Source organism: Alligator mississippiensis, chromosome 2 (assembly GCF_030867095.1).
Source record: "Alligator mississippiensis isolate rAllMis1 chromosome 2, rAllMis1, whole genome shotgun sequence".
Taxonomy (NCBI): Eukaryota; Metazoa; Chordata; order Crocodylia; family Alligatoridae; genus Alligator; species Alligator mississippiensis.
In genome coordinates, this window is record NC_081825.1 from 298689999 (window position 1) to 298703695 (window position 13697).

Consider the following 13697-nt stretch of genomic DNA (forward strand, 5'->3'; position numbering starts at 1 on the left):
CTTAATGTGCATTACGTGGGTTTAGGCAGGTGTCTACACATGCAGGCATTAAAGCGCATAATGCTGTGTCTGGACTGACTTGGGACTAACATTTGTTCCGGGTCAGTCCGCACACATGGTGTTAATGCGCTTTAATGGGTCTACATGTGCATTAATGTGCTTTAACTATTCACACCTAAATTTGATACCTGAATTTGCAGGTATCAAATTTAGGCACGATTAGCCCCAAATTGCCATTCTGAAAGCACATTAAGGGTGCACACGTGTAGACGCGCACCCTAATGCACCTTAAATTTAGGCTAATGCGTGCCTTAAAGCATCTCATGTAGATGCACCCTCTGGGAAGGAAAGACCCAGGAAAACAACTGCTGGCTGAGCTTGTTCTGGACTCCTGACATTGCCTTTATTCTGCTTGTCACCATCACTTCTTTTGCAATATTGGTCTTTTGCCTAGGAGGTATACTGGAGCTGCTCCTCGTACGCTAAGTTATGTGGATCTGAAGAACAGGCCTCTGGGGCTGGGCAGTCTCATGCCTGATGCAGCATGGCAGGGCACCACTGCCGAAGCCTCTTACCTTCGGATGTCTGCAGGACCAAGGTCTTGCTGTATTGGCTCACTCCTGTTTTGTTAAAGGCTTTGACGCGGGCGCTGTAGGTGCTGTTGAAGTGCAGGCCGTCCACGGTGCACATCGTCTCCTTCCCAACATACACCTCCTAGTTAAGACACAAAAGGCTGCGTTAGTGCCTGATGCATGGGGCATATCCAGGTACAGGAGGGCCTTGCTCAGACAGCTTGCTACACAGTATTTCCACGCTTCCTGACACATAGGCATGCTAGGTAGACACCTTTTTGTCAGGCCAAAGTGTCTGGGTGGAAGCTGGGAGAGCTGGAGGAACCTGGGGACCCCAACTACAGCTGCAGCTGGAGTGATGGGGGGCCTGGTATATTGTATACTGGAGAGTGAGAGCTGGGGGGGCTCAAATTAACCCCTCACAGGCTGGATACAACCCAGCCCTGTGCTAAATCATAATGGTATATCTTGATAAGATGACCTTGCATCCTGCCTCTGAGCTCTGACAAATTGCCACGTGACACCAGTTCCTCCATGGCACCGGCACAGAAGCCTTGCTGTTTGTAGGTAAGCAAGGTTTCTCTTCAAGTAAACCTCTCACTGAATCCAGAAGAGTTTTGCTGATGTACCCTGGTACAGAAACTGGTTGCTGGCTCTAAACTGAATGAAGGCCGCTTATCAGAGACCTGTACTGGAAAATATTTCCTTATCAGCTCAGACAGCGGGACCAATGCTTTGATGAGAAGACAAAGATCGGCTCCTTTTACAGATCTAGAGCTGACTGGCCGACACATCAGGTTTACACCAATGTAATGCCATTCAGATGAACAGAGCTACAAGACCATAAAAAGCAAATGTGAATCAGCCCCAAAGACTAGTGAAATGGTCCGGGACTCAGACAATGATTAGGTTTGCTTTTGAGTTGTGGAGGATGCAATGAAGGGCCCACTTGCTTTCGTCCAGGATGTTAGGGAGGGGTTTTAGCTCTGTGCTTCCTTGCAAATACCTTCCACTCTTTTTTTGTAACCAAGAATCCTTTTTACATTTCTGTCGGGGGTTGCAGAGTACAGCGGTGCGCATCTGATCAAACAGCCCCCGCTTAAACACAGAGCCGCTGCTTTCAGGCCAGCGCACCCCCTTCCATCCATCAGCGATGGAGCTGCGAGGCTCCCTTGGGATAATGCCCTTCGGCATAAAAAAAGAAGGCAGGGTAAATTTGCAAAGTGTGCGGGTGTGTGTGTATATATGCATGCATGTATAAGTGTATGTGTGCGTGTATGTATACTTATATAGCACAAGCTTTCATGAGCTAAAGATCACTTCATCCAATGCTAATGATGCTTGTGAGATATATTTATTATATATACAATCTATAAAATATATATATAATCTACTTTGCTTAGTCTATAATTTGCAAATATACCTTGCCTTCTACTTGCCTTCCCACTAACACAGCTAACTACGACTCTATGCTCATGGATAAAAAAAGAACAGAGACTTCTGTTTTGAATTTTTGCCCCCGAATCCTGAGCAAATTGACTCAGCTGACAGCGATGCCGGGAGTTATATACATTACGGTTCTCCTTCAGAGCGCGCACCCATCAGTGGTGAGAAGTGCAGTTTGAGCTGTGAAGCAAATGCACTGAACAAATGCTGTGAAAGGTGAAAGGCAGACAAGGATCTTTGGGTGAATCTGATATCTTTTATTACACCAACTTACATAGTTGGAAAACTATTGAAATAGTTGGAAAACAACTTAAATAGCTGGAAAGGTGAACTGCACCTAGCACTGGGTTATAGGAAAGGTTTCATGATTGTCTCCTCGTGCCTTCGAGCTGTGGTGCACTGAGGGCGTGTGGCTGTCTCACATAGCCAGTAGTGTAACTAGGGTGGGCACTTGTGGTATCAGCCCCAGGTGCCAATTCTGCAGAGGCACAAGGATAGCTGCCATTGCCACCACCACGGCCAGGCCGCTGCCCTCCCTGGTACAGAAACTGGTTGTTGTCCTCTAGGTGACGTACCGCTTCCCCCTTCACAAATCCTTTATTGCCTAGTCCCCATCAAACGCGAGATCTGCCTTATTCTATATAGACAACAAATGGCACGGGGCAACGTCCCGTCTCTCTCGCTCTCTGTTAATAAAGGCACAAGCCTGAATCTAAACACTTGGTCGCGCTCTGCTCTTCTTCTCATCGATTTGTTCTTGGCCTTGTTAGGACTGCACTGTTTGACTTCATTGAGAGACAACCTAATAAGCAATGCATGAAGACATCCTGGGGCTGGGAGTGGCACCCCATGATCTAATAACCCTTGGTGTTGTTGCTCCATCAGCAAGCAGGCTACGAATGGCCTAGTTTTTCATTTCATTGTCAATAAGGCTAAAATGATCATCCGTAACAAAGCCCCAAAAGGAAGAGCGAGGGCTCCTCTGTTACATGCAGTGTCGGTGAGTAATGCCTGTAAGGAGCTTTGCCATCTCTAGATGGAAAGCCCCACATATCACCCGCTGCATTAAGGGTTAGGAGCTGGTTGTGACAGACTGCACGTGAGTCTAACACAACTCCTGGACAGAGAGCTTGGCTGTACGCTGAGCTGCTCTTATGCACAAACAGCGCCGGTGGAGATGCTTGTGGGAGGAGATGTGGGAGTAACGGCTCCATGCACAGACGAGTAACACAACAACACCTAGCAAGCGTGTGCGGAGGAAGGCATTAGAGACTCCAGCAAACATTACCCTTTCTTTTTTGCAACTGCAGCTGAAATCCAGCATTGCCCTGAGCCCGCACATTGACCAGGCTGTTGCACAAACCATCTACGTGACACTGAACGCCTTCTCAAGATGTGACCCCAGGGTTTGGCAACCGCTGGGTGACTTGGTTTGACGAGTGGCTTACAGCATTTTGGCATCATTTTTACTGCCTTGTTGATATGCTGCATCATGGAGTGCAAGGGCTCACTGAACACTACTGCATCCATCTGCATGGTTATCAGGACACTCAGTATCCCACTGGAGCTGGGGAAGGCAAAGGCATCTCTATATCACCCTTCGGCTTCCTGCTCTTCCATCTAGCCACAGCGCATGTGATCATCGCTGCAGGAGCAACCTAATTTACATCAGCTGGAGCAGACCTGGAGCAGACCTGATCCATTTTGACCAGACCTGGAGCAGACCAGATCCATTTTGCTGGCCTGGGATCTTGGCCTGGACCCCTGCTAGGCAGAAGGCAAGAATCGGTGGCTAGGGCCAGACTTCAAGGCACCAGGGTTTCTCCTTTGGCATAGCTTTAGGTTCCCTTCTCTACTACTGATGCAATGCAAATAGGATTGAGCCCAGCAGATCTGGCCCTATTTATGCAGTAACGCTAGGAGCTATGGCTTGCAGAGCTATGTGTGCAGTAAAATGTGTGAGCACACGGCAAGAGGAAGCAAGCAGGATGGGGGAAGAGCCGGGAAACCAGATCCATAGGAATGAGCGCTACAGCCAAGTGACACCTGCCGGGGAACAGCTGCCTCCGGCATGGGACAGGTGCACAGCTAAGTGCTGCGGTATCCTGTCTGTCTCCTCTGGCCCCTTCTCCCATTTATCTGCTCTGATTCTTTCTGGCAAAGTGTTTTCCAGCTCAGGTTCAGGAAATGTGCTCGGCTGCCTCCCTGGGCCTACTTAGAAGAGTTATGAATATGTGGGGGGCATAATTATCAGCATGTTGGATCAGAGAAAAATTGCATTTTAATTGCATAATTACAGCAATTGAGAGAAGCCCTTAAGCCTCCAAAGCCTCTTGCTGCCGGCGGGACAGCCAACCGCATGCCTTCCCCAGCAATCAAGGACTATTCATGCCTTGAAGCAACATTTAAAAAGGGCCTGAAGTGAGTTCTTTTCATTCACAAGTCATGGGTTTCATCAAGAAATAGATTAACACGAGAAAAGCACTCAGCCCAGAGCTGGGCAGCTGTTTCCTGGGCACCAAGGTATTGGGAGGAACAAGGAGGAGGTTGGGGAACTGCATGGTGACCCCTTCTTGGGGTTTTGCAGTGGGATTCCCTGATTCCGCTGCCCTGGTGTGGGTAAGCTGACTTCTGCTTGCATGACTGGGAGCTGAAGCAGTCAGATCTATGCAAACAGCCTGCCCCAGAGCTGATCCTCAGCAAGCAGGCACTCACCTGGAGCTGACTTCTGCACTCATAAGAATATCAAAACTGCCATTTACTAGGTCTGACCATCCTGCCCAATCTGCTGCGTCACACAGGGGCAGAAGGCGGATGCTGAAAGGGAGGGCAAACTGGGTCTGAGCAGGGTTTTTCCGCTGTTCCTCTCCCACTTGTGACCTCCAGCACTGCAGGTTTAGGAAGCTCTGATGCAGAGGCCGTGCCCCTCACCCCCCGGCTCAATACTGACTGATGCCCCTTTCCTCCAAGAACGCCTTCACTCCCTTTTCGAATCTGGCTAAGCTGGCAGCGTCCACCACATCTGGTGGCCATGAGTCCCACACTTTAATGACACCTGACAATGGGGAAGAAAAGGAGTTAAACAGGATCCTGTTGCCAGCAGAGGAATTGACCCCGGTGCATATTTAAAGCCCAGGTGGATTTGGGAAGTCATCTGCGAACAGCAGGGAAGGGGGTGAGTCGTTATGGAGCTTGGAAAGATTTTCCTATGGATGCTAAATTCCCAAGGAAAAAGAGATTGGTGCCCAGCTCTGAGCCTGGTCTCGCTGTGCCCCCTGCCTGCAGGGCTGCTTGCTGGTCAGCGGGTAACCCGAAGCAGGGAGTCTGCCGAGTGAAGAAGAGAAGGGGATTCGGTGCCTGAAGTGAAGAGTGGAGGGATGAACCAGAAAAGCTTTGCTATGTGGCAAACCAACTAGGGGCGGTGAAGACGTGGTGGCATGGGCTTTCACATGGGCCTTCCAGGAGCTCGGGCACGGAGCATGGATGTGCTAAAACCCTTGGCGTTGCCTGTTCTCTGGCACTGTTACCCACGCTAGCTCAAATCAGCCATCATAGGCAAGCTAGGACATTTTGCAGGCATGCCACAAATCAGCCTTGAACCCTCCCTGAGTGCCACACCAATCCCTTTCCCCTGCCTGATCCACTGCTCTGGTTTCTGCTCCCCTCCCTGTGATTCCTGTATAATCTGTTGTTCTGCTCCTTGCTCTGTGCTCCCTGGCTGACTGGCTGCTCTGCTTTCTGCTCCCTGCCCTGCACTCTCTGTCTGATCTGTTGTTCTGCTTTCTGCTCCCTCCTCTGTGCTCCCTGGCTGATCTACTGCTCTGCTTCCTGCTCCCTGTCTGGGTTGCTGCTGTGCTGCCTGTCCCCTCCCCGATCTGCCATGTGCTGCACACAGAGGCTGCCCATTTGTGGCACCCGTGCCATGGGTGGGCTACCCCTGAGCTCAGCCAGGCCTTCCCGCTCCTGTGGAGACATACTCGCTGTCTCCCCTCTCCCCTTCATTTCAGATCTCCATGCTGCTGTGTTACCAGCACCGCATCTCTCAGAGCAGGCACCGGACAGACGCTGCCATGGCTGGAGAGTTACACTATTTGGCCATTTGTAGATGACATGGGGTTTAATTCTCCCTAAATTTTAAAAACACCGCTTCCATTTAGGGCGAAGTAAACCCCCGTGTCGTGTACACCCGTGTCGGAGCCCGATCTTTACCTGCCTCTCCAGCAGCAGGGAGGGGAGAGCGAGCTGCTGGCGGGCAGAGCGGTGCCTGAGCTGCGGGGAGGGGAGAGCTGGTGCTTCCCTCCATGGCTGTAGGGTAGGATACTAAAACTCCTCGGAGGTGTTTTACTTTGCAGCACCCCAGAGTCATTTGCTGCCTCCCAAAGTCATTTAAGGCGCGTTTCACCGCCGAACGTGCCACAGCGGCTAGAATTAATGTGCAATATGCTGCTGAATGTACAAACAGCAATGCCATTAAAGAGGTGCAAAAGGCATTTAACCAGCTTTAAACCCTCTTTATAGTGTCGTGTACAAATGGCCTTTAACACTGTCCCTAAAGTGCCCTGCGGTCACCACTGCCCCTTGCATGTAGCCCTGCTACGGTCTGTGTAATAATCGGGTAGTTCCTAGTCTAGCAACAGAGGTGCTCTAGGCTTTCAATAGCCTTGTTTCTACCTTGTCCCAGCAGCACTAGGTGAGGGATAAGCTAGTCGCTATGTAGCTCCAAAGCTAGTCACTATGTTTTCCATCCTTGTAGAGTTGAAGGCTCAAACAGACCGTTCCAGTCATCCAGTCTGACCTGCACAGCACGGGCCAGAGACGTCCCCAGACATCCCTGCCTCCACCCCATCACGGTACGGATATACCTGAGAGGAAGGAGGACAGGACCTGTTACCGGACAGGCAGAGACTCAGTCCAGATCCACAGACAGCTGAACTCAGGCAGAAGTAAATGCCATACCCGCGATCCTGGCCCTATTCTTGACCGCCTTGTGTCTTTTCACTCGTGCAAGGGGAACAAAACCAACCGCACCAGGCACCATCAGAAAGGCACTCCCGTTCCTCTGCACGGCTTGCTCTGCAAAGGCTACTGGGACTTACCCTGAACTGCCCGCCGTTCCCGTCATCCAGCTCCAGGATGTATCCTTCCGCCTGCACCATCGACAAGGGCGGCTGCTTCCAGGACAGGGTGGCGCTGTTGTTGTGGGTGCAACACTCTTCCAGCTGCAGGATCGGGGGTGCCGGCACTGGAGAGGAAGCTAAGCACAAATTAGTGTAACTCTGGCTTCTGCGACCAGAGCGGGAATCGGGTGAGTCGTGAGCATCCGAACTGCGGCAACCCACATCCACACATGCACGTTTCACGCCACGTGCAAAGGCTGGATCCATCCTCGGGGAACCCACTCTGCGCCTGGCGCTGGATTCAGTCTCATGAAACTGCCTTCCTCTGAGGTGCTCTCCAGAGTCAGGCTCGGCTTCACTTTGTTCCCTTGAAAGGGCCCTTGATTTTCTTTTAACTTCCTCTCCTCTCAATTTAGGACGAGTGTGAAAACATAGCAATACCCCTCCTTTCTCCCTAATTAAACATAACGCTTTAGGCTAAATTGTTAAGGGAAGGTGGGAGCTTGCTGACTTGTGTGCAAGCTAAGTGCTCAGCCCTTCTGGGGTTGGACCTGAGCTGAACCTTACACTTCTCTGTTAAAAATGCTGAAAATGATGGTGCAGCTAATGAAGAACCATGGAAGTGCTTTTGGCTGCTCTACTAGATGCGCAGGTACCAATTAATGCCATTAAGATAAAATAGGATAAATAATGGCAGGGCCATTATTTCAAATCATTGCTGTGGCTGAAGCAGCAAATGTTTAAGAGCTTTTTGTGTCTGCTTGCTGAAGTGTCTGTTATTGGGTGTTAATGAGTGGTGTAAGGCACTCCATCAAGGAAGGAATGAAGCCTCCGGGGGGTCAAGTCCGATGGGGCTGGTCTTGAAGTGGAGATCTGGGCCCCTAGTTTAATAAGTGCCAAAAAGCCAACAGGTGGAAAGCAGGACTCCAGCCAATAAAGCTTGTCTGAGCCAGGGCCAATTAGCATCTGCTTTCAATTTCCAAAGAGACGACATGTCGGAAATTGCTCGCAGGTTGTGACGGATCTCCGCTCCCAGTGAATTAATGAGAGCTACCAGCAGCACACCACCGCGTGGCTAGCTGTACACACGGACAGTACGTAATCGGGGGAAATTAAAATGAAAGATGAACACCCAAAAATTCCAGGAAAAAGAGACGGGGAAAAAAAGAAGCTGTCTGACTCAGGTGATGCAATTCTTTGCTGCGGGTGGAATAGCTGTGGCCTGTCTTGAGAAGAGAGATGGCTCCGGCACAGCCTAATGTAAGCACTTGTTTGAGGGTTGTAGCCGTGTTGGTCTCAGCACATCGGCAGACAAAGTTCCTTGGGTAAATCTGATCTCTTTTATTAGAGCACAGACCAACTGCAGGTGCTTCCCCAGCCTGACGAAGGGCATTTAAACCCGAAAGCTTGCAAAGAAGAATTTTTCCAACTATTTGAGTTGGTTTAATAAAAGATATCAGATGTACTCAAGAAACCTGGTTTGAAGGATGCACTTTCAGGAGAGACCTTTGTATGAGAGACAGGCAGGGCATTGTCTGAGTCATGCAAGCACCCATGTGCATGTGCGTGTGTGTTCACATGTGTGTGTGTGTGTGTGTGCACAAGTGTGTGTGAATTCTCTGTAGTACTCTCCTCAGTTCTACGCCTACTTCCCTCTGAAGCCAAGGGCTTGGTTAAGGGCAGGAGAGGCCTCTTCGGTGACCAGCCCCATGGGGAAGTGGTCTCTGCTGGCACCAGGGGGTCACAGTTATTCCTAAGGCAGTAGCAGGCACGTGCCCCCCATGACTCTCCCTTGGGAGAAGCCATGCCAGGAAGGAGGGAGGCTGGGTGGTTTTGTGTTTGAGCCCCAGGACCAAGGTAGGCCCCCCTCAACTATGCCCTTTGGCATCCTGCCCTCCCTGTTCATCTCCTGCAGCTTCGCTGCCACCAGACAATGAGGTCGTAGCCAGTCCCATCCTTCACGGTTGCTACAGTTATGTGGGCATATTATGTTTGGATGTGATGTGCTGAAAGTGGGGTTTTTTTGGATGGGTTTTGCTCTGGCAGAGAACAGGTTAATGGCTGGGTTGCAAAGGGGCTGAGTGTGCCCTGACTAATTGCACTCTGCTGTCTGGATGGTGCGGGAAGGATACAAGGCTCCATCCTTGGGCCTATCCTTTTCAACACCTTCATTAATGATGTGGACACTGGTGTCAGAAGAGGACTGGCCAAGTTCGCCGATGACACAAAACTTTGTGGAAAAGCGTCCACACCCGAGGACAGGATGGCGATCCAGGCCAACCTTGACAGGCTCGGAAAATGGGCGGATGAAAACCTGATGGCGTGAATACCAAAAAATGCAAGGTTCTGCACCTTGGGAAGAAAACCCCACAGCATGCTTATAGGCTCGGCACTGCTATGCTTGCTAGTACCATGGCCAAAAGGGACTTGGGAGTCATGATTGACCACAAGCTGAATATGAGCTGCCAATGTGATGTTGCAGCTGGCAAAGTGAGCAAATCTCTGGCTTGCATCCATAGATGATTCTCTAGCAAATCCCAGGACGTCATTCTCCTGCTGTACTCGGCCCTAGTGAGGCCGCAGCTGGAGTACTGCGTCCAGTTTTGGGCTCCACAATTTAAGAAGGATGTGGAGAAGCTTGAGAGAGTCCAGAGGAGAGTTGTGTTTTTCCTAATTATTGGAGTTGGGGTTTTTTTTAATCCTCAAAATGTAGCTGTCCTGTAATAGTGGATTTCATCCCACGGGGAGTTTGTACCCTCAGGGTCCCGTTACAGCATCACGCTCCCTTCTCCAGCACACACCCGAACCCCAGGGCTTTCCCTGGGCTTCACCCCACCCTTCTCCCTTCTTGCTTTTAAGGAAACAGATAGAGCCCCCCATTGGTCGCCCCCTGGCACGTCCTGATTTTAGCCTGGAAGGAGGCTTTGCGGCAAGTGCAAATTGAGGGCTATTTCCTACGTGCGCCGAGGACAGGCGCTCACCTTTCATCTGCACGAAGTCGAGCTGGTGGATGGACTGCAGCAGTGGCGCGCTGTCCAGGTTCAGGTCAAAGTCCGTGGTCATCCGTGGTGTCAGCGTCCCCTTCCCCCACTGGTCCTCAGTTAGGTGCACTCTCCTGATGAGCGCGTCGGAAATCTGGTGGCAATAGAAAATGCAACCTCAGCTACCACGTGTCACCACAGGATAGGTGGCGTGCACTGGAAGGAGCTGCACCGGTGCCGCAGTAAGTCATGAGGGATGGGGCATGCCCACTGCTTTGGGACAGTGCAAGTTGTGCCAATGGCTCCATAGCACCCAGCTGTCCCCCAAGGGCTCTAGAGATGCCTTTCCCTGAAGGCTTACATTTGTAAGTTCCTCCCAGCAGAATCATATTGTGTATCAGGAGATGGTTCATTAGATGAACCACTGGAGCCTCCAGTGCCAGCCCAGTGCCTGGACCCATGTGGGAGACAGATCTGATTCCCATGCTCTAGGACTGTGCTTGTGACTGACCCACCACCTGAGCCCTTATCTGGAGGATTGCAAGCGTCCTCCTTACTCCGTAGGACACAAGATCATCTGCTGTAAAACTCTTCACTCGGAGCCTTTTATAAACCACAGGATGAAGAATCATGTCCTGGTCTCTGGCCTTTACTTCCTATCTCTACTGCTTGCTTCTGCGTCTTGCATTCAGCTCCTGATTTCTGTATACTGATCTTCTTCTTACCAAGGGCCAGCTTCTGAGGTCCTTTCTCACCAGGAGCAGTTGCTTACTGCTCACACTGTCCCGCTGATATGATGTGTAAAGTAAGGTATTATTCAACACGAGTATGGATCAGGATCTGACCCACAGCAGGCACTGCTGCCCCCTTACTCAGCCTGTGCTGCCAGATCTACCCATCGCACGCCGAGTGGGGTCCTGCTCACACAGCAGCGGATGGGTGGCTAGCCCCTGAGCTCCAGCACAGCTGGACTGGCTGCCAAATAGGAAGGAAACTTCTAACTATTGTTGTGAGAGGCAAGAAATTGTGCGGGTGCTGTCTTTTATTGGACCAGCTGCGTAGTTGGGATGGACACAGGCAAGCTTTGAGTACCAGGTCTTTGAATGAAGTCATAGGAATAAGAACGATTGCTGCTACTCTATAGGAAAAACGGGAAGGAAGGAAGTCTCCCCTTCTATGCTGGACCCAACCCTGCACCTTCCCATTCCCTGGGGCTGTTTTGGGCCCTGGTGCCAGCAGATAACACCCCCCGCCTTGCCCCCTGCATATGGGGGCTGCCAGTCAAACCTCATAGGGAGCAGGAGGCCTTTGGCCATATCTCCCACCTCTGCATTGTCCCTGACACCCTCCGTCTGTGGCTGGTGGCTGGGAAGAGTGGGATGTGCTGCTTAAACAAGTCCAGACAAGGCATCGCTCAACCTCCATTTCCTTTTAGTGCCTAATGATGAAGAAAAGTGATGCCTGCAGAAGTCCCTAAGTGGCCTGGCCCATTCTGTGACAAGGGTAGGGACTAACTGGCCGAACGATTCAGACCTGTCTCTGCCCTTGCCCCCCTGGGTCCCTGGCTCTGCACTCTCTCAGCCACGGGTAAGTCAAAAAGCCCCTGGAAGTGCAGATCCCCCCACACCAACCTGTAGGAACCCGCTGGGGTCGTTCTCCTTGATGACCTCCAGGCAGTACTCCATCAGCCCCGTGGTCTGGCGCAGCTTGACCGTGCAGTGGGAGATCTGGTCCCGGACCACCTGGGAAGAGACGAGGAGAAGAGAGTTTCCACGGGGAGCTGGAAGCTGGGAGACTCCAGGGCCTCACCCTGCTCCTTCAGAGCTAAGGGGCATTTGCCCATGACCTGACAGGGAAGATCAGGGGGCAGAAACAAAGGGGAGCAAAAGAAAACAGGCCAGAGGGAGGGAAGGGCACAGAGGGGTCCACATCACTCCTGTCCCTAATGATATCCACTGTGAGATGCCTCTGTGCACGTACACCACCGCTATGGTGGGGCTCCAAGGGCCTCCGCCACAGCAGGCAGGGAGGCTTGCTGCAGAGCTCCTGCTAAAGGGAGATGTAACAGGATGGTCTGTCTGTTTAAGAGGCACCGGGTAGCCCCATTGAGACAGCCCAGCTGTAGGGCATTTGGATGGACACGGAGTGCTATAAAAAGCTCCCAGAAGAGTAAGCAGGAGGAGGGAGCAAGTGGTGAGTTCAGCTGCTGGGCTGGGAGCCAGAATGAAAGGATTCATCCTCCAGTGCCTGGGCCGAGGCAGAAGGGTTTGGTCTGCTTATCTGTTAACTTAAGGATTGTGATATTTGAAGGATGGGCTGAGGAGCTCCTTGGGGAGCAAAGCCTGCCTGCAAAAGCCAGCAGGCTGGGTAACCTGCTTGCAGGGGACTGCCAAGGGAATGGAAGGAGCTGGGGCTGCAGGAACCTCCTTCCCATAACCTAGGGGCTACTTCTTCTTTCCTCCACATCCTTGGGCGTATTGATGATCACCACTTCATCTAGCATTCAGTTCTGCAGTATGCTGGAACTGAGGGCATGGGCTTCCCAGTTTGCAGGATACAGGGGTGCAGCGTAGGGTTTGCATTTGTAGGATACAACCCCAGTGCTAGTGGTTAATGAGAATGGGGGTAACCCGTTCCTGCCCAGATAATCCACAGATCTAGACAGCAGATCAAGTAGTACATCATGGCCTACTATTGAGCAGCAAGAATGCAGGAAACCTGGCAGGGCACGTGGGCAGTGAACACGCTCCCTCGGGAGTGCAGGTCCTTCTGCACCTTTGGCTGTGGCTCTCCAGGACATGTTTGCAGGACAGCCCCAGAAATGGAAAAACTTCCCAGCTCTTGTTCCTGAATCCAAAGGAGCGCACTGACATAGTCTACCCAGGACCCTAGCAGCCATTCATATGCATCATCGAGTTCAGCTCTGATAACTGGACCGTTAACAACCATATGCAACCCCAAAGGCTTCCCATAATAACTTTTCAATAATACAGACAACAGAGTCATTACAATAATGCAACTGTTTCTTAACCTGGGTTTCTCTTGTCTCTTCTAATGGTGGGTTCTGGAAATTGGTTTAAACCCTCACACAGATACAGAAAGACTGGGGATTTTTTTAAATCGGTGGGACACCGTAATAAATGTGATGATACCGTATGTGCTAAAGGCTGGTACATCTAAGCAAAAAATCTTCCCCTGATTTGCACTGCCGATCTCTTATCCATAGGGCTGGATCCAGGCTGGATATTTTGCATTCATTCAGAGTCCTGATCTTCAAATGACGTCAATAGAAATTTCAGGTACAGCGCACACAGCAGACTTGCACCGGAGATAAGAGATTTGTAGCACAGATCAGAGAAGGCAATTTTACACTTCGGGTGAACATGTCAACAGCAGGTATGGAAGAGCCTACAGCTGTGTAAAATTGGCCGGACTCAATTAAGCTAAGCAATCCCATAGGTCACATTTATTTAATGCATTACGCAGATGATAAAGCACCACCCTTCCAACAGCATGAGCAGCTACAGCTTATCTGAAAGACTGTAATAAATGGAGGTGAATAACTCCCGAGCTCGCGGTTT

The 13697-nt window shown here is 51.0% G+C and overlaps 1 protein-coding gene across 9 annotated transcripts in view; it reads right to left on the bottom strand.

The window, feature by feature from the left end:
- The window catches only part of TRIM9 (tripartite motif containing 9), a 148911-nt gene that overhangs the window by 27135 nt on the left and 108079 nt on the right, over positions 1 to 13697 (bottom strand). For 5 of the 9 annotated variants that reach the window (XM_019494117.2, XM_019494115.2, XM_019494110.2 and 2 more), the window contains exons 4-7: positions 11748 to 11858; positions 10117 to 10270; positions 7115 to 7272; positions 576 to 714 (exon numbers count right to left, since the gene is read on the bottom strand). In XM_019494117.2, coding sequence (XP_019349662.1) covers positions 576 to 714; positions 7115 to 7272; positions 10117 to 10270; positions 11748 to 11858 — 562 coding nt within the window. The remainder of the gene's footprint in view (positions 1 to 575; positions 715 to 7114; positions 7273 to 10116; positions 10271 to 11747; positions 11859 to 13697) is intronic. The other 4 variants (XM_059723394.1, XM_059723393.1, XM_019494112.2 and 1 more) reach the window with 1 other exon arrangement.